Consider the following 20,548-nt stretch of genomic DNA (forward strand, 5'->3'; position numbering starts at 1 on the left):
GCCCTTGAGTGGTGGGAGACAAGCTGGCAATCTCAGCTGTGCCAGAAGTAATCGGATAGCATAGTACTATCTCAAAAGGCCTGTTCCCAGTAGTGAAAGCATATCAAAATGAGGGGTGGGTCTCATGAGAATCTTTCCTTTTAAAAATTGGGCAAATGTATTCACAGGTTCGAGAGAGCAGTCTAGCCATATGCTGTCTCACCCTGGAGAATGCGAGAGGTGGCAATCATAGCCTCTAGCGGGATGCATTGCGCCTCTCACTTGTGCTGCAAAGCAGTTGCTACCAAGCAATGGTTGTGTTGGTGGTCTCTTGGCCCATAATCCTAGATGGGGAGCTTTCTGGAGCAGGTCTGTTTTTGTTTTACTCCTTTGTGTGCTGCTTAAGGCCTGCTCAGAACCTCTAGGGGCTACAGTAGTGTAGATGCTACTGTAGAGTTCATTCTGAGATGTGATTTTTCTGGTTGCACATCAGGAGACTTATGCAGATGCTCTGCAGGGGCATCTGCCTATTAATTGAAGAGTAAACTTTTAGAAGAGTGGGAGCAGAAACCCACTTATGTTTGGGATGAACTCTTGAGTTCTTGCTTCTTTGTTAAAGGAGCCATGTAAGTGCTATCTGAACACAACACTATATCCAGGTTGACATGTGTGGAGAGAGCAGTGTGGATGACCCTACAAGACATTTTAATTTGGGGCAGTTACCTTGCTAATGGAGTTGTAGCCTGTGACAGGTGCTTCTCACCACCCTGTAAGTGATGGACAGTGTCTACAACCACACTTTAAATCCATGTGGTATTTCTGGGCCTCCTATTGGTGATGGCCATTTGACTGAAGTGTGACTGCAGTAGCATGGGAACCCTCATATCAGGGAACCTAACTGGTCACCTTCATCCTCTTTACAGGATGGGTGTTAAAGCTGTATCACATGTGCCCCTTTCTAGCGAACATCCAGGGGTTGCCACCCATCCTGAGATTTCCAGGATTTGCCCCATTGATATGCTTTGCATGGCTTTCTCAAGTCTTGAGTCCCTTTGTTTCAGTGCTGCACTATGATGCAGTGTGGTTTTGGAATAACTTGACACTGTATAGAACATCATCATGAAAAAGGGCCTCTCAAGGTCATGATCTTTTGATGCACTGTGGTGATGTTGCGTGACTGTTGTATCTCATGTGATGCAGTAGTTTGACCTTGTGAGACAAACAGTTTAGTGGCACTTGTAGATCCACTGCTAGTTGGAGGCTTCAATGTGCAGATTTCTCATTAAAGTGGGCAGATTCCTAGATTCTAAGGCCAGAAGGGACCATTGTGATCATCTACTCTGACCTCCTTTGTAACACAGTATAGAGAACTTCCCTAAATTAATTCCCGTTTGAACTAAATCAGATCTTCTAGAAAAAACATCCATCTTGATTTAAATATTTTCAAACTGTCCTTGCAGTCTGTACTGGATCAAACTCACTGCTTACCCTGTGAACTCTCCAGAGGCCACTGCAAGTGACGTGGATGAGAAGGACCAAGGATGGAGCACTTTGTGTCTATTCTGATCTGCCCTTCTCTTTCTTTCAGCTGTTTTCAATGTCCTGGGCTTGCCTGTCACCCAGTGCCCACTGGGCTTGAGCAGTGAGGGACTTCCCTTGGGAATTCAGGTGGTGGCAGGCCCGCACAATGACCATCTGACACTGGCTATGGCTCGATACCTGGAGAAAGCTTTTGGAGGCTGGGTTTGCCCTGGAAAATCATAACGCTGAATTCCTAGGACCCCCTCATGGCAGGAACACGGAGACAATCCTTTTCCCAAAAGCTAGCAATGGGCATCAGTGCCTGTTTGGATCAGAACAGTAATGCTCCCTCCCACACAACCCAAGCTCCTTTCTGGAGCAGCGTGGGCAGGCTAACCCAGCCAGGATCAAGTGCTCATTCTCCTCCAATCAGTGGCCAGGTGCTACTGCTCAAGCTCATGTTTTCAACTGGAATTTTCTCGTCTTCCGACAGACGATGATGGGAGAGGAGCGAGTGAGTATCCCCTACCAGCTTCTTTCTGTAGGAACCTCAGAGTTCTCATGGATTCTGAATGGAAGGCTCATGCCCTTGCTGGGGGAGGTGGTAGCATGTGCCCAGATTAGGTGGGCTGCCACTGTGAGACCACTACTTTTTATTTTCAGTTATTTTCTTTCTCTGTTATGTTTGCCTCTTAAAGACAAAGGAAAGGGACAGGTAGAAGGGGCAGGCTGGACCGTGGGTTCTAAAGGGTTATTTAGAGAATAATCTTCCAGCATGGTGCCTGCTGGAGAGCAATGTTCAAAACTCCCATGAATGTGTAAACTTGCTTGCTGTGCAGCTGGGATGCTCTGCTTTCTCATTCCCTGCCTAACTTAACTGTCCATGAACAACAGAGTCACTGGTTACCTGCAGCCCAGCTGAGCTGAGTCCAAGTGAACAGGTTTTTGTATTTCCCTCACTAACTGCAGAAGGGAAAGGGGTTGCATGTGGTGTGTTTCTGCTTTAAAGCATTTAGCGCCGAAGGCAGGGCGCCCAGCCTGGTAGCACCACCTCCAGTCCTTCATGCACAGCTGCTCCTTCATGGGCAAAGGAAGCATTGGCCTTTGACCTGCACACTGCCAGCCATGGGTTTGGCTCAGAGTAAACTCTTGCTGTGAGATACCTGCTCTGCTGGGATCAGTATTGCACCAGAAGAGGGGAGAAGATGTTTCTCCTAGAGTCCTAGGTGGCTTCTCCAGCTTTTCCTTTCTTTTCCAGTCCATTGGGACAGTAGATTGTGACTAAGCTGCCTAAGTCTTTTCCGTCATCTCCCTTCAGAAAAATGTAACAGTACTGCTAGATGTAGAATTTTGTCCTCCCTTGGCTCTGGGCCCTAATTTCATGTGGTCCCCAAGAGGGTGCGCACAAGCACTGTGGGTCACCAGCTGTTTCTTTTGAGCAGTGGTGTATGTTTATCAAATGTAAATAACTCAGCTGGTATTAAAGAGATTGCATCCCTCCAGTTCATGGCATAACTGTGTCCTCATTGTTGAAAGCTTGCAATCGTTGCCATATGGTTCCAGGTTTTGTGGTTTCACTGGATGTCACCAACTAAATGGCTTGCGCTGAGTATGTTTCTGCACTGGAGACTCCAAGGAAAACTGAGGGCGCTGTTCCCCTGAACCACGCCCCAGCATCGTGGTGGTGTGCTGTATTTCACATGAGATGTCAATTGAAGCCATTTCCAGTTGTGGTCGTTAAAGGTCCCAGGGTGTGCACGCACTCCTGTCGAGGGCTAGCTTATCCAAATTCCAGCACGTACAGTCACATCAGTGTGTGAACTCAGTCCATGTTTTTCATTATGTCTTCTTCCTAACCCTTGTTCTGTTGTGGTGTTTGTGGAGTATAGTTATCACCCACCACTCCAGAGGTGGCGGCATTTCAGTGGTAGAAAAAAAAAATTGGTTATATTTCTAAGCTGTGAAAAAACAAACTAAAATCAGCCAGCACTCGCTGATGAGTGTCTCCTTTACTTATTCCCCTTGTTATTGAACAGAACACTTTAAAATCTTGCTTCAGGTATTTGACGGTTACCATGCTTAGATTCAGTCACAAGTCAGCAGTATCTATTTGTTTGAGAGGCCAAATTGCTAAATGTTGCAGATCATGTACTCTGTGCACATACTCTTCACTTTTTATTTAACCCAATGCCCTAATTTTGGTCATACCCAGCTACTTAGCTACACACAGATGTGACGTGTTGTTACCCCCAGGGTGCAGTCTGGGAGCCGTTGGAACCACTGTGCGCCCTATCAATTCATCTGGGTTGGCCTCTCTCACACTGCTCTGTTGCTGCGACCAGCCAGCTTCTCCAGGCCCTGTTGTCACCCAACGCAACAGCAGGTGGTGCCAAACATCCAACTGAGTTACCTGGGTGCTTTACCAAAGCCACTTAAGGATCAACTATGGAAGCACCAGCTCTCCAGCCTTGCACCCTACTGGAGTATAAACCCAGAATTATACTGCCTTGCACTGCACAGGGATCTGTATGGTGCAAACTCATTAAATTAATCCACTTCCCCCTTGATGTGGGGAACAAGCTGAGATTTTCCCAAACACTTCAATCAAAAACACACTGGTTAAGATAAAACAAGTTTATTAACTACAGAAAGATAGATTTTAAGTGATTATAAGTGATAGCAAACAGATCAAAGCAGATTACCTAGGAAATAAAACCACAAACTAAGCCTAATATACTAGACAGATAGGATTTGAATTAGCAATATCTCACCCTGACTGATGATGCAAGCAGGCTTGCGAATTCTTGAGGCATAGGCAGCCTTTGCAGTGCAGCCTGGGTTCCCCTCGCCCATTCCAAGTCCTTTGTCTTTTAGAGGTTCTTCCAGGTGCTGAGTTGCAGGGGAGTGAAGACAAATCATGATGTCACTTCCCCACCTTATATAGTCACTGTCTATGGCAGGAACCCTTTGTCCAAGCTAAGTTCCCAGCCCAGTCTCTGGAAAAATACAGGTACCAAAATGGAGTTCAGTGTCATGTGGTCTGGTCACATGCCCTTGCATGCCTTGCTGAGTCATAGCACCCATTATTCATAGGCTGGCTGAAGGGTACCCAGGCGAGCACAAACCTTTTCCATGGTCCATTGTCTTTGCTGATGGGCTATTAGCACTGTCTAGCTCAGGGGTGGGCAAACTTTTTGGCCTGAGGGCCACATCTGGGTGGGGAAATTGCATGCAGGGCCATGAATGTAGGGCTGGGGCAGGGGGTTGGGGTGCAGGAGGGAGTGTGGGTGCAGGAAGGGGCTTAGGGCAAAGGGTTGGGGCAGAGGAGGGGTGTGAGGTTTACGAGGGGGTTCAGGGAAGGGAGTGCAGGAGGTGGCTCAGGGCAGTGGTGCAGGGAGGGATGCAGAGTGTGGGAGGGGGCTCAGGGCAGGAGGTTGAGGCGCAGGAGGGGTGCGGAGTGTGTGGGGGCTCAGGGAAGGGGTTGTAGGGTGCAGCAAGAGGCTCAGGGCAAGAGGTTGGGGTGCAGGAGGGGTGTGGGGTACACCAGGGGGGTGGGGTTCAGGCAGGGGGCTCAGGGCAGGGGGTTGGGGTGTGGGGTGCACTAGGGGGTTGGGGTGCAGGCAGGGTGTGGCAGGGGGCTCAGGGCAGGGAGTTGGGGTATGGGGTGCGGGCTGTGGCCTGGCGCCACTTACCTGGAGTGGCTCCGGGGTGGCAGCGGTGCGCACCAGGGTAAGGCAGGCTCCCTGCCTGCCCTGGTCCCAGCCCCGCACTGCTCTGGGAATTGGCTGGCACCACATCCCTGCGGCCTCTGGGGGAGAGGGCTCCGCGCGCTGCCTTTGCCTGTGGGTACCTCCCTCGAAGCATCCATTGGCCGTGGTGCCATGGGGGTGGCAATCCCACGGGGCAGATCCAAAGCCCTGAGGGGTTGGATCCGGCCCATGGGCCATAGTTTTCCTACCCCTGGTCTAGCTTCTTCATTGTTGTACCTGAAAGGCTTGTTGTGGGTGTTTCCAACTTCACAACATCTTTCAGTAACATACACTGTGACGTTGCACTCCATATGCTTTATGAAAATATGCTTATGAATGTGAATATGACATAACTGGAATATGCTTTATGCTAAATACCCATTGTAAGGTATCATTAGAAAGCTTGTAATCTACTGTGTGTGTTCATTCTATTTGTTTGCATGTATTATTTCTATGTCTGAATTAAGAAACATAAGATATAAACTTGTATTACTGATGTAAACATATTAAGTGGAAGCCATTAAGGATGCTTCAGAATCAATGAACTGTGAATGGGTTTATTTACCTGCAAGCCTTCCTGTGTACGTGTGGGCCAGCCTGTGGGTAATGAAGAATAAGGTCTCACCATGTCACCTGGTACTGAAATCCATCTTAAATCTTGTACTTTTCCATTTAGAAGGAGGGGTGGGGGCCAAGCGCATACAAAAGATCCTCGCCTTGTGCCAAAGCTATGAAAGGGGGTGGAGCAGGACAAAGAGGCTGTCAGTCATAAGAAAACCCCTACTCACCACCTGAGATGTCTGCTGGAACTAACAAGGACAGTACCGGGGAAAGGATTGGGCCCAGACTAGGAAGGAGTCTGGTCTGTGAAAGAAGCTTATTGGAACATCTATGATGGTGAAATATTACCTGTAATCAGTTTCTGAATGTATAAGGCTTAGACTTGTGTGTGTTTGCTTTATTTTGCTTGGTGACTTACTTTGTTCTGTCTGTTATTACTTGAAACCACTTAAATCCTACTTTTTATATTTAATAAAATCACTTTTGTTTGTTAATGAACCCAGAGTAAGTGATTAATACCTGGGGGAGCAAATAGCTGTGCATATCTCTATCAGTCTTAAAGAGGGCGGACAATTTATGAGTTTACCCTGTATGAGCTTTATACAGAGTAAAACTGATTTATTTGGGGTTTGGATCCCATTGGGAACTGGGTGTTTGGGTGCTGGAGAGGTAACCTGCTGAGCTGTTTTTGGTTAAAGTCTGCAGCTTTGGAGGCGTGGACCAGACCTGGGTCTGTGTTGCAGCAGGCTAGCATGTCTGGCTCAACAAGGCAGGGTTCTGGAGTCCCAAGCTGGCACAGAAAATGGGCCTAGAAGTAATTTCAGCACATCAAGTGACCGTCCCAAGGGGATCTCCTGTAACTGAACCCATCACACACACATAGCAAAACTTCACATACAATAATAACACATACAAGTCAATGAGAAATTAATGTTTAGAGGATCAAAACTTTTAGAATGATACCCCACAAGACATACTTTGTACAAAACATATCCTAATTACATGACAGTGCTGAATATGGGGGCACCAGGCTATTGCTTTGGGGCACAGAGTCTCACAATAGAAACTTCTTGGGTTCTGCTTGTTCCACCTATTGTAGAAAAATCATGCCATTGTTTAATGACCTCGAAAGAAAACCCCTAGACAAGGCAGATATTGTGATATCTCTGCAAAATTCTACCCCAAGGCCAGGGGAACAGCTTTTTTTCCCCCTTATACAAGTCATCATGTTAAATGTGTGGGCTCATAAGTTTTCATGACAAGTTTTCAAGGCTATAGTAACTCCATTTTTAAAAAAATCATGCTTATTGATTTGAAAGTCAGGACTATACAGAAGGATCCCAAAGCATTAGTGCAAATTCTCATTGTGAAACTGGCAAGGTTTTTAGATGCAAACTGGGGAGGCTGCTTGCCCTCAGGGTACAGTAATCAAGCTATGGTTTATGGTCCTGTAATGATGCCAATAAATCCGGTACCATTAATACGACTCTGGGAAGCTCTTTGAATAAGAGCAGAGATGAGTGGGTATTACTGTGCTAATAATGGGGTCTCGTACTGAAGGAGTCCCCTGAAAGTCGGAGGCGGTCAGCCAAATGGTGCCCCACCTTCAGAGGTGTCCTACAGCGGGGAGGGTGTAGGAAGCTTTCCTGCCCTTTGGTTCTGTCTAAAGGGGAGAGGGAGTGGAGGGGCCATGCCTGGGTGGGATGTGGGTGCAGATAGGATCCTTTGTCCATGGGTAGTGCTGGCCAGACCTGTTGGTCAAGTGTAGCAATAGGCACATCCCAGCACACTGCCCTCACTGATCAGACAGTGTTATGCCTTGCTAAGCTATAATGCCTGCTGACCATCTCCACTGGGCTGTTAGACCACCTACTCCCCTCCACAGCATGGCTTAGCCTCACAAAGGGATAGCTGAGCCCTGTGAATATATAGGGATTCCTCAGTATTGCTGAAATGCCATCTGTGATGAAGTTGGGGATTTTTGTAGTGTTTTACATGAATATCATGTGTGTGCCGCAGCTTCCCTGTGTGCTGCATGTTTTAACAAGATGGTGGGAGAAGGTTTGTTGTTGTAGAGGACCAGATGTTACCTCGCCTAGCAACTGGGACCCCCGGACAGTGGCCTGGCTATGGAGAACCCTAACAACCGGTGACCTGGTGACAAAGAGGCCCACCCTAGCTTGGCAGTCAGCTAGTTCTGGCCAGTGGGAGGACAAAGGGATGAGGAGAGAGGACCCTGGTGACCTGACCAACCAGTTGGAGCCAGAGGGGAACAAAGGATGGAAGAGAGGGCCCCAGCGACCTGTTTACTTGGGATGGAAGACAAAGGACAGGGGAGGAGCTGTTGGGGCCCCTGATATTGGATGCCCAGCTGGAAAGTGCAGGGTTTCGGGACTGGAGGGAGAGAGAGCAGGCAGAGCCTACCTGAATGCAGGGGAGACTTAGATGTACTGTGGTGTGGGAGGCCAGGTCTGAGGGCCCTGAGAGTTTCCTATGCTGGGTTCAGATGCTCAATAAACTCTCCTGTTTTAAGTTGGCTGAGAGTCACTCCGATCTAGAGATCAGGGTTCCATTATTCCCTCTGGGAGTGGAGGCCCCAGGGGTCCAGAGCAAGTGGACTCCCTGAGGGGGCCCACAGTGAGAGACAGGCGTGCTAAGGCTCGGAGTGGTGTGGTTCCAGGAGGCGGAGGGGCTTCACCCCTGAGAGAGAGTGGACCCCCAGGAGGGGCTGTCACACTGAAGGGGGTTCCCCCCAGGGACCGTATGGGGCCAAGAATGGGCACGACCTGTGAGTCCGTGATACAGCCATCTCTGGGGTGGAACAGGGCAGCAACACCATACAGCAAATTTTAAGGGCAAAAAATGTTGGACAGCTCTTAGAATGGTTTTGGCCAGGAATCACAAGCAAGGTATTGTAAACTCTTCACTGGTCCAACTGAAAACTCTCTGTCTTGTTAAACACACACATTTAATAAAATAAAAAAATGTTGTTTACCTTTAGAATGAAGATGCATTTCCAAATGAATGCCTGCTTGGACACATTCAAGCACGCTCAAGTGTTAGGCAGTATTAAAGAGTTAATAGACTGAGGATTTGCTGTGCTGTAGCCTTCTGCATGTGCCATAAATATTTGCTTTGACCTTACAGTGCTATTGAGAGCTGTGCCAGATTAGCAAGTGAAACTGGCAGCCACCATTGGATTTGACAAATACAACAAAGAATGTTAGGCTAGGCTGTATTGATTCACCACCTCCTGAGGGCACTGCTGACCCAAAAGAGGGAGGCAATGGTGTGGATAGAATTAGCACTCTGTCCGCCTGAGCCATGCATGAAACCATCAACAAGGAAGGAAGAAAAGAAGAGAGACGAAACGGACATGAACCGCAAAAGTCACTCAGTGCAGTTGTGGCAAGTTGTCGCCCAAAGCCTCTCAGAGCCCAGCCGTGGGGGCTGCTCGCTTGGAAGAGAGACAGATGAGACAGAGAAGGATCTGTCCTCAGGTATGTGAGGGGAGGGAGGGAACCAGATGTAAAGGACTGTCTTGCCAGTAACTCAGGTCCTGCTTTGACAGAGCTGTTTTTGTTCTCCAAAGACCTGGGGAAATGTGTGTAGTACATACTGCAGGGGCATAGGTGCGGGGGGTGATGTGGGAGGGTGCTGCCAAACCCCCTGGCTTGAAGTGGTTTCTTTGCTTTCGCACTGTGTGGTGTAAACAGCCTAATCCCTTTTCCAAAGTGTGTCGCTGCACCAGGGGATGTGTCATGAAGCCATCACAGGACTGGGGGTCTCATATCTTTATTCCCTCCCCCTTAGCTCTGCTCTGCCTTTGAACCATCACTTCGGCAAGGAGGAAGCAATTTCCCCAGCACATGCCCAGATCACTGCAGACTCGCATCCCTGTCACAGGACTGGTTCTGCTGAGTTTGCAGCAATGGTGATTAGAGCTTCAGGCCCCAGCATGCTAAATCATGGGGAATGTGGTTGCCCAAGGCTCCTCTCTGCTGCAGGGATCCAGCTCAGCAGCCAGAGCCCCAACTGCATACAACAGTATCTTCCCCGCTGCACTCCACTCTCCACCCCCTATTTCTAGCTTTGGCAGGTCCTGAGAGAGAAACCTTTGGTTTGTAACATTGTTATGTATGGGAAAGCCTTAGCTCTGCCCAACCCTGAGCTGCTTGGGAATTCCTCTCTGCTATAACTATTTGCAGGCCACCTGGAGAAGTTTGTTGAGGATTGTCATGCTACCTCACACCTGACTCAGCAGCAGCCCAGACTCCACACTGCCCGTCTCTTCCTTAGGATACACTTTCTGTCCTATGGGCAGCTCTAGGCAGACAGGAGCAGGCTCCACGTAGCAAATCACAAAGGTGAGGGCTGGAATGTGTCTGGCCTCACATCAGCCATCCCTGGGCCCGTGCGGCTTGAAGGCTAGCCTGCCTCTGGGTGACACACAGCAGCAAGGGTGCTTGCTGCAGACCTGTGTGTGTGACTCATGGCAAGGCAGTCGGTGAGTCACTCACCACCAGTGGTTGCTTCCTCACCATGGCTTGCTGGTTTGTGAGCCCTGTGCCTGCAGGGGGTAGGTGGCAACCACAGACACAGAGGCACGTGACATGGGCATGCCTTCCCCAGCTGTCTTGCTCTTTTCTGGCTGTGTTTCACTAGTCCTGGTTTCCAGTCCTCTCAGCTATTTGCATTTGGCACGAGTAACCAAGTGAGTGTTGTGCTCTTCTCTCTCCATTCCTCCCTGCAGGTGACTGGCTCCAGGACGCACATGTAGGACACAGGGACAGATGGACGTGGCTGTGCCAATAGCAGTGCAGGACCATGCGTGTTGTACTGAGTGTGCTTCTGCTCCTCTTTCGTCAGATCCTCCTACTGGGTAAGCTCCCTTGTGACACTGTGACCTGGCAAGAAGAGGGTGGCTATGGGGCACTAAAGGATTCACAATCCTTGGCAAAAATGTTTATATAGCCTCGGGACAACTGTGCAGTGCTGGCCCCATAGGATCTCCCTCTGTCGAATACCTGGAAAACCTAAAAGTAAAAGCCCAGTGAACAGTGCAGTGGCTTTGCTACTGAAGAGTCCAAGTAAAGGCCAACCTTTGCTATAAGCAAAACAAAAGATTTCTGACAGCCTGCCTTGTTAATATCCTAACAGGACAAGTCATTCAAAACTCTGCATAGCTTAGAGCCTTGTTACTGATAAGCTATTGAGAATTTATTAGGAAAAAAATGCTTCGGTGAAAGCATGTGGCTGATGAGATAAAGAACCCAAACATCACGGTCCATGGGCCGTTTGAAACTATATTTAAACACCTGTGTGGGAAGCAGAAAGGAGAAACTGAATAACAATAGAGTCCTCTGTGTACATATGGATTATATACGTTATAGGGTGTGCCTACATGCATGATGTGTACACAGTGAAATCTTTTCCCACCTCCATAAAGAGATGACAGAATTTTTTTTTGTCAAACTGGGTTTTTTTTCTTGTGCAAAATAACTTTTTGACCAACACACATTTCCTTTGGATTGAAATTTTTGATTGGTTGAAATTTTGCAGGTTTTTTGGCCACAAAACTAAAAAAATCATTTTTTTCATTTTGGGGGTTTTACTTTCCTTTCTCTCCTATTTTTCCACCTTTTTCCAGTGGAAAAAAAGATAAAGATAAAGGAGGTTTTTTTTAAAAAAGAGAAAAAAAGAAAATCTACAATTTTTGTTGGTTTTCAGGTTTTAATTTTGCTGGGAAAAATTAAAAGTTCTGCAAAAAAATTCAAACGAAATGCATGTTTTATACTTTGATCTATATTTTTAACACAAAACTTATAGCATTTTTCAAACAGCTCTAATTCGAGGCAGACTGTGCACTAGGTTCCCCCACCCACACACTTCTAGTTCATTGTGCAGGCCAGCAAAGCAAGGCCAGGAAGCAGGGACACTGCTCTAGACTGAGATGTTGTTTACACTGGCACTTTGTTGGCAAAACTTTTGTCGTTCAGGGGTGTTAAAACCTTCCCTCCACTCTGAACAACAAAATTTTACTGACGAAAAGCGCCTCTGTGAACAGCGCTTTGTGGCAGGAGCGCTCTCCTACTGACAAAGCCGCTGCCACTTGTGGGGGGTGGAAGTTTTTTGTCTGCAAGACAGCTCTCTCCTGCCAACAAACAGCAGCTACACTGTGCACCTTTTAGCGGCACGGCTGTAGCGGCACAGCCATGTTGCTAAAAGTTGCATAGTGTAGCCATTGCCTAAGACTGGTCTGAACACTGCAGGTTTGTCTAATCCCTCTGAGTGCCCTTGGGCACAATAGAATATTAGGTTGCTTGAACTTCAGCTTGAACCAAAATTAGGTCGAATTTATAGAAGTCAATTTTTAGAAAGCGATTTTATACAGTCGATTGTGTGTGTCCTCACTAAGCTCATTAAGTTAGTGGAGTGCGTCCACAGTACCGAGGCTAGCGTCAACTTTTGGAGGATTGCACTGTGGGTAGCTATCCCACAGTTCCTGCAGTCTCCGCCGCCCACTGGAATTCTGGGTTAAGCTCCCAATGTCTGATGGGGCAAAAACATTGTTGTGGGTGGTTTTGGGTACATTTGGTCAGTCGCCCCTCCCTCAGTGAAAGCAACGGCAGACAATCGTTTTGCACTTTTTTCCATGCGGGCACCATACTGCTCTCAGCAGACGGTGCAGTAGGACTGCTAACCATCATCATTGAACGACCGCTTCCGCTGCCACTCTCCTCTCCTGCTCTCTTGGTGGTCTCGCAGGGCTGCTTCCGCTGCAACTCTGCTCGGCTGCTCTTGTCTCGCTATAATACAGCAAACATGCAGCCCGCTCAGCTGTTGTGTCCTGGCAGCAGACAGTGCAGTAGGTCTGCAAACCACCATCATTGAACGACCACTTCCGCTGCCACTCTGCTCTCCTGCTCTGCTGCAGACGCCATACCATGGCAAGCATGGAGCCCGCTCAGATCACTGTGGCAGTTATGAGCATTGTAAGTACCTCGTGCATTATCATGCAGTATATGCAGTACCAGAACCTGCAAAAGCAGGCGAGGAGCCGATGGCAGTGTGGTGAGGAGAGTGATGAGGACATGGACACAGACTTCTCTCAAAGCACGGGCCCCGGCAATTTGGCCATCCTGGTGGCAATGGGACAGGCTCATGCCATGGAACACCGATTATGGGCCTGGCAAACAAGCACAGACTGGTGGGACCACATAGTGTTTCAGGTCTGGGATGATTCCCAGTGGCTGCAAAACTTTCACATACATAAGGGCACTTTTATGAAACCTTTTGACTTGCTTTCCCCTGCCCTGAAGTGCAAGAATACCAAGATGAGAGCAGCCCTCACAGTTCACAAGCGAGTGGCGATAGCCCTCTGGAAGCTTGCAACGCCAGACAGCTACTGGTCAGTCGGGAATCAAAGTGGAGTGGGCAAATCTACTGTGGGGGTTGCTGTGATGCAAGTCACCAACACAATCACTGAGCTGCTGCTATAAAGGGCAGTGAGTCTGGGAAATGTGCAGGTCATAGTGGATGGCTTTGCTGCAATAGGATTCCCTAACTGTGGTGGGGTGCTAGATGGAACCCATATCCCTATCTTGGGACCGGAGCACCAAGGCAGCCAGAACATAAACCAAAAGGGGTACTTTTCAATGGTGCTGCAAGCACTGGTGGATCACAAGGGACGGTTCACCAACATCAATGTGGGATGGCCGGGAAAGGTACATGATGCTCGCATCTTCAGGAACTCTGGTCTGTATGAACAGCTGCAGCAAGGGACTTACTTTCCAGACCAGAAAATGACCATTGGGGATGTTGAAATGCCTATAGTTATCCTTGGGGACCCAGCCTACCCCTTAGTGCCATGGCTCATGAAGCCATACACAGGCAGCCTGGACAGTAGTCAGGAGCTGTTCAACTATAGACTGAGCAAGTGCAGAATGGTGGTAGAATGTGCATTTGGATGTTTAAAAGCGTGCTGGCGCAGTTTACTGACTTGGTTAGACCTCAGCGAAACCAATATTCCCATTGTTATTACTGCTTGCTGTGTGCTCCACAATATCTGTGAGAGTAAGGGGGAGACGTTTATGGTGGGGTGGGAAGTTGAGGCAAATCGCCTGGCTGCTGATTACGTGCAGCCAGACACCAGGGCGGTTAGAAGAGCACAGCAGGGTGTGCTGCACATCAGAGAAGCTTTGAAAACCAATTTCATGACTGGCCAGGCTACGGTGTGACAGTTCTGTTTGTTTCTCCTTGATGAAAACCCGCTCCCTTGGTTCATTCTACTTCCCTGTAAGCCAACCGCTCTCCCCTCCCCACTTTGATCACCGCTTGCAGAGGCAATAAAGTCATTGTTGTTTTAAATTCATGCATTTTTTATTAATTCGTCACACAAAGAGGGGGATAACTGCCAAGGTAGCCCAGGAGGGATGGGGGAGGAGGGAAGCACCGGGTGGGGTGGGGCAGGGGAGGAGGGAAGGACAAGGCCACACTGCACTTCAAAACTTATTGAATGTCAGCCTTCTGTTGCTTGGGCAGTCCTCTGGGGTGGAGTGGTTGGATGCCTGGAGGGCCCTCCCCCGCCCCGTGTTCTTGGGTGTCTGGGTGAGGAGGCTATGGAACTTGGGGAAGAGGATGGTTGATTACACAGGGGCTGCAGTGGCGGTCTGTGCCTTTCCCGCACCTCAACCATAAGCCAGAGCACATCAGTTTGATCCTCCAGTAGCCTCAGCATTGCATCCTGCCTCCTCTCATCACGCTGCCGCCACCTCTCCTGTTGCTCCAGCCATCTATCCTCTCGCGCGTCCCTCCTGTCCTCACGTTCATTTTGTGCTTTCCTGGACTCTGACATTGTCTGCCTCGACGCATTCTGCTGGGCTCTTTCAGTGCAGGAGGACTGCATGAGCTCAGAAAACATTTCATCGTGAGTGCATTTTTTCCGCCTTCTTATCTACGCTAGCCTCTGGGACGGAGATGCTAGTGGCAGCATTGAAACATTTGCAGCTGTGGGAGGAAAAAAAGGGAGATTAAAATTGAAAAAGACACATTGGCCTTTTAAAAGGAGGGGCTGATGTTTTCGGTTTAACATGCAGTACAAACCCAACTAACCCCCCACCACACCCAATTCTCTGGGATGATCGCTTCACCCGTCCTCCCACCATGTGGCTAATAGCGGGGATGATTTCTTTTCAGCCACAGGCAAACAGCCCAGCAGGAACGGCCACCTCTGAATGTCCTCTGAATAGAATTCCCCTATTTCAACCAGGTGACCATGAATGATATCACTCTCCTGAGGATAACACAGAGAAATAAAGAATGGATGTTACTTAAATGCCAGCAAACACTGGGACCACACGCTGCCATGCTTTCTTATGCAATGATTCCAGACTACGTGGGAAAGCGGGATACCCGGAGGAAGCACAGGCAGGAATGTCTGTGAGGGGAGGGCTCCTGCCTCATACTGAGAATGAGGGGCGATCAGCAGGTTATCTCAAGTGCTTATATACGAATGCACAAAGCCTTGGAAACAAGCAGGGAGAACTGGAGGTCCTGGTGATGTCAAGGAATTATGACGTGATTGGAATAACAGAGACTTGGTGGGATAACTCACATGACTGGAGTACTGTCATGGATGGTTATAAACTGTTCAGGAAGGACAGGCAGGGCAGAAAAGGTGGAGGAGTAGCACTGTATGTAAGGGAGCAGTATGACTGCTCAGAGCTCCGGTACGAAACTGCAGAAAAACCTGAGTGTCTCTGGATTAAGTTTAGAAGTGTGAGCAACAAGAGTGATGTAGTGGTGGGAGTCTGCTATAGACCACCGGACCAAGGGGGTGAGGTGGACGAGGCTTTCTTCCGGCAGCTCGCAGAAGCTACTAGATCGCATGCCCTGGTTCTCATGGGTGACTTTAATTTTCCTGATATCTGCTGGGAGAGCAATACAGCGGTGCATAGACAATCCAGGAAGTTTTTGGAAAGTGTAGGGGACAATTTCCTGGCGCAAGTGCTAGAGGAGCCAACTGGGGGGAGCTTTCCTTGACCTGCTGCTCACAAACTGGGAAGAATTAGTGGGGGAAGCAAAAGTGGATGGGAATCTGGGAGGCAGTGACCATGAGTTGGTTGAGTTCAGGATCCTGACACAGGGAAGAAAGGTAAGCAGCAGGATACGGACCCTGGACTTCAGGAAAGCAGACTTCGACTCCCTCAGGGAACGGATGGGTAGGATCCCCTGGGGGACTAACATGAAGGGGAAAGGAGTCCAGGAGAGCTGGCTGTATTTCAAGGAATCCCTGTTGAGGTTACAGGGACAAACCATCCCGATGTGTAGAAAGAATAGTAAATATGGCAGGTGACCAGCTTGGCTTAACGGTGAAATCCTAGCAGATCTTAAACATAAAAAAGAAGCTTACAAGAAGTGGAAGGTTGGACATATGACCAGGGAAGAGTATAAATATATTGCTCGGGCATGTAGGAATGAAATCAGGAGGGCCAAATCGCACCTGGAGCTGCAGCTAGTAAGAGATGTCAAGAGTAACAAGAAGGGTTTCTTCAGGTATGTTGGCAACAAGAAGAAAGCCAAGAAAGTGTGGGCCCTTTAATGAATGAGGGAGGCAACCTAGTGACAGAGGATGTGGAAAAAGCTAATGTGCTCAATGCTTTTTTTGTCTCTGTCTTCACGAACAAGGTCAGCTTCCAGACTGCTGCGCTGGGCATCACAACATGGGGAATAGATGGCCAGCCCTCTGTGGAGAAAGAGGTGGTTAGGGACTATTTAGAAAAGTTGGACGTGCACAAGTCCATGGGGCCGGACGAGTTGCATCCGAGAGTGCTAAAGGAATTGGCGGCTGTGGTTGCAGAGCCATTGGCCGTTATCTTTGAAAACTCATGGCGAACGGGGGAAGTCCTGGATGACTGGAAAAAGGCTAATGTAGTGCCAATCTTTAAAAAAGGGAAGAAGGAGGATCCTGGGAACTACAGGCCAGTCAGCCTCACCTCAGTCCCTGGAAAAATCATGGAGCAGGTCCTCAAGGAATCAATCCTGAAGCACTTACATGAGAGGAAAGTGATCAGGAACAGTCAGCAAGGATTCACCAAGGGAAGGTCATGCCTGACTAATCTAATCGCCTTCTGTGATGAGATTACTGGTTCTGTGGATGAAGGGAAAGCAGTGGATGTATTGTTTCTTGACTTTAGCAAAGCTTTTGACACGGTCTCCCACAGTATTCTTGTCAGCAAGTTAAAGAAGTATGGGCTGGATGAATGCACTATAAGGTGGGTAGAAAGTTGGCTAGATTGTCGAGCTCAGTGGGTAGTGATCAATGGCTCCATGTCTAGTTGGCAGCTGGTGTCAAGTGGAGTGCTCCAGGGGTCGGTCCTGGGGCCGGTTTTGTTCAATATCTTCATAAATGATCTGGAGGATGGTGTGGATTGCACTCTCAGCAAATTTGCGGATGATACTAAACTGGGAGGAGTGGTAGATACGCTGGAGGGCAGGGATAGGATACAGAGGGACCTAGACAAATTGGAGGATTGGGCCAAAAGAAATCTGATGAGGTTCAATAAGGATAAGTGCAGGGTCCTGCACTTAGGATGGAAGAACCCAATGCACAGCTACAGACTAGGGACCGAATGGCTAGGCAGCAGTTCTGCGGAAAAGGACCTAGGGGTGACAGTGGACGAGAAGCTGGATATGAGTTAGCAGTGTGCCCTTGTTGCCAAGAAAGCCAATGGCATTTTGGGATGTATAAGTAGGGGCATAGCAAGCAGATCGAGGGACGTGATCATCCCCCTCTATTCGACATTGGTGAGGCCTCATCTGGAGTACTGTGTCCAGTTTTGGGCCCCACACTACAAGAAGGATGTGGATAAATTGGAGAGAGTCCAGCGAAGGGCAACAAAAATGATTAGGGGTCTGGAACACATGACTTATGAGCAGAGGCTGAGGGAACTGGGATTCTTTAGTCTGCAGAAGAGAAGAATGAGGGGGGATTTGATAGCTGCTTTCAACTACCTGAGAGGTGGTTCCAGAGAGGATGGTTCTAGACTATTCTCAGTGGTGGAAGAGGACAGGACAAGGAGTAATGGTCTCAAGTTGCAGTGGGGGAGGTTTAGGTTGGATATTAGGAAAAACTTTTTCACTAGGAGGGTGGTGAAACACTGGAATGCGTTACCTAGGGAGGTGGTAGAATCTCCTTCCTTAGAAGTTTTTAAGGTCAGGCTTGACAAAGCCCTGGCTGGGATGATTTAATTGGGGATTGGTCCTGCTTTGAGCAGGGGGTTGGACTAGATGACCTCCTGAGGTCCCTTCCAACCCTGATATTCTATGATTCTATGATTCTACGTGCTACTGGCCTGCCGTGGTAAAGTGTCCATGGAGAACGCAATAAAGCTGCCCTCCCCAGAAACCTTTTGCAAAGGCTTTGGGAGTACCTCCAGGAGAGCTTCACTGAGATGTCCCTGGAGGATTTCTGCCCCATCCCCAGACACGTTAACTGACTTTTCCAGTAGCTGTACTGGCCGCGAATGCATCCCTTGTCTTCTGGGCAAAGTAATCATTAAACACGCTTGCTTTGAAACCGTGTATTATATTTACAAAGGTACACTCACCAGAGCTGCCTTCTCCGCCTTCAAGGTCCGGGAGCCCAGGTTGGGAGGGTATTGGATCCAGGGTGATAAAGAATTCCTGGCTGTTGGGGAGAACACTTTCTCCGTTTGCCTGGTGTGCGCTGTCTTCAACCTCCCCCTCCTCATCATCTTCCTCGTCCCCAAAATCCTCATCCCTGTTGCGTGAGACCCCCCACGTTGCAGGAGTCCATGTACAGGGGTGGGGAAGTGGTAGGGGCACCCCCTAGAATTGCATGCAGCTCATCATGGAAGTGGCATGTCTGGGGCTCTGACCCTGAGCTGGCATTTGCCTCTTGGGTTTTTCGGTAGGCTTGCATAAGCTCCTTAAGTTTCATGTGGCACTGCTTCGGGTCCCTGTGATAGCCTCTGTCCTTCATGCCCTTGGAGATTTTTTCAAATATTTTGGCATTTCATCTTTTGGAACGGAGTTCTGATAGCATGGATTCATCTCCCCATACAGCGATCAGATCCAGTATCTCCCGTTCGGTCCATGCTGGAGCTCTTTTGCGATTCTGAGACTCCATGGTCACCTCTGCTGATGAAATCTGCACGGTCACCTGTGCTGATCAGCTTGCCACGGTGGCCAAACAGGAAATGAAATTCAAAAGTTCGTGGGGCTTTTCCTGTCTACCTGGCCAGTGCATCCGAGTTCAAAGTGCTGTCCAGAGCGGTCACAATGGAGTACCGTGGGATAGCTCCCAGAGGCCAATGCCATGGAATTGCATCCACACTAACCCAAATTCGACCTGGCAATGTTGATTTCAGCGCTAATCCCCTCGTGGGGGAGGAGTACAGAAATCGATTTTAAAGCCCATTAAGTCCACAAAAATGGCTTTGTTGTGTGGACGGGTGCAGGGTTAAGTTGATCTAACACCGCTAAATTCGACCTAAACTCATAGTGTAGACCAGGGCTCAGATTGCATGGGTATAACCAAGAGCGGAACTAATGCTAAGTACTGTTGTTGCTGAGGAAATAAGACAATTGTGCAGGATAAATCCACATGCTGCAATGACCTCCTTAGATGCTGAAATGTTATACTTTGGGCATCCTTCATATGCTGCAGCTGACCAATAGGAAAGCAGCACTCTCTTCTTGTAGGGTTATAATGCTATTGATCTGCTTTCCTCTGTTTTCATTTCAAGGGATGCTGTCTCCTCCACAGAATGTGACGCTAACATGTGAAAATTTCCATATTCTCTTGGTGTGGGAGCCCGGTTCCGGCTCAGGCAATGGCACCCAATACGAGGTTCAAAGTTACCAGCGGTATGTTACAGCGGTGAGCAGACTGACTCTTTTCCAGCCAGTTTTGTGTATTCCTAGGCCCATCTTTAACCTCTCTGCATTCTAGGGTTCTAGTTTCTTAACGGTCAGGTTATCCACCCTTCTGGACCCTTGCCTGGCTTCCCTCTTTTACCTGGGCGAATAACTGATTTTTAGGTTCCATGGCAGTTTTGAAAAATCAAACAAGAATTCAGTTAAATCCAAACTGAATCCAGGATTGCGATCATTTTCTACAAATTGAAAAAAATCCATTTTGGGTCAAATGAGACATGTTTCATTTGACCCAAAATGTATATTTTCAAACATTTTTGAAGGGCTAGATTCACAACCTGGAGAGTGGTGGTGCCCTTCTTATAATGTGTAGGGTATGCACCTGGGATGTCCCCAGGTTCAAGTCTGTCCTCATGGCTAATTATTTATTCAAAGTGGAACAGCTTCAACAGGAGAGACTTGCCCCAGATTATCCCAGAGCCCAGTGGTTAGAGCATTCTCCTGGAGACGCAAGTTCAAATTCCACTGCCTGAGGTGGAGAAGGAGGAATTAAACCTGGGTCTCCCATATCCCAGGTGAGTGTCCTAACCACGGGGCTGAAGTTTATAAGGAGGGCACCACCAGCAGCCATTTTCTGAATGGCGTCTGAGTCCTGAATAACAAACTTTGGGCAGAAACCATTCAGACAGTTGTGTCCAATTTGGAAAATAATTTCAGGTTGACTGGAACTTCATTTTTCAGTGAATGAACTATTCGTCTGAAACATTTTGCCCAAGTCTAATCTGGCCCAAGCAGCCCGACCAACAGCAGACATGTGAACCTCCCACCAGAAAGGG

General features: G+C 48.4%; 2 protein-coding genes across 4 annotated transcripts in view; both read left to right on the forward strand.

The window, feature by feature from the left end:
- FAAH2 (fatty acid amide hydrolase 2) overlaps positions 1–4,507 on the forward strand; it is a 31,079-nt gene extending 26,572 nt beyond the window's left edge. The window contains exon 11 of one of the 2 annotated variants that reach the window (XM_048864347.2): positions 1,440–1,698. In XM_048864347.2, coding sequence (XP_048720304.1) covers positions 1,440–1,474 — 35 coding nt within the window. In that variant the 3' untranslated portion in view covers positions 1,475–1,698. Of the gene's footprint in view, positions 1–1,439 lie in introns of both variants that reach the window. The other variant, XM_048864346.2, reaches the window with a different exon arrangement.
- Positions 4,508–9,008: 4,501 nt separating this feature from the next.
- The window catches only part of LOC125642920 (interleukin-20 receptor subunit alpha), a 38,441-nt gene continuing 26,901 nt past the window's right edge, over positions 9,009–20,548 (forward strand). Inside the window, exons 1-3 of one of the 2 annotated variants that reach the window (XM_048864876.2) lie at positions 9,009–9,310; positions 10,564–10,692; positions 19,583–19,703. In XM_048864876.2, the coding sequence (XP_048720833.1) occupies positions 10,638–10,692; positions 19,583–19,703 (176 nt within the window). In that variant the 5' untranslated portion in view covers positions 9,009–9,310; positions 10,564–10,637. Of the gene's footprint in view, positions 9,311–10,563; positions 10,693–19,582; positions 19,717–20,548 lie in introns of those variants that run through there. The other variant, XM_048864877.2, reaches the window with a different exon arrangement.

Source organism: Caretta caretta, chromosome 9 (genome assembly GCF_965140235.1).
Source record: "Caretta caretta isolate rCarCar2 chromosome 9, rCarCar1.hap1, whole genome shotgun sequence".
Lineage (NCBI taxonomy): Eukaryota > Metazoa > Chordata > Testudines > Cheloniidae > Caretta > Caretta caretta.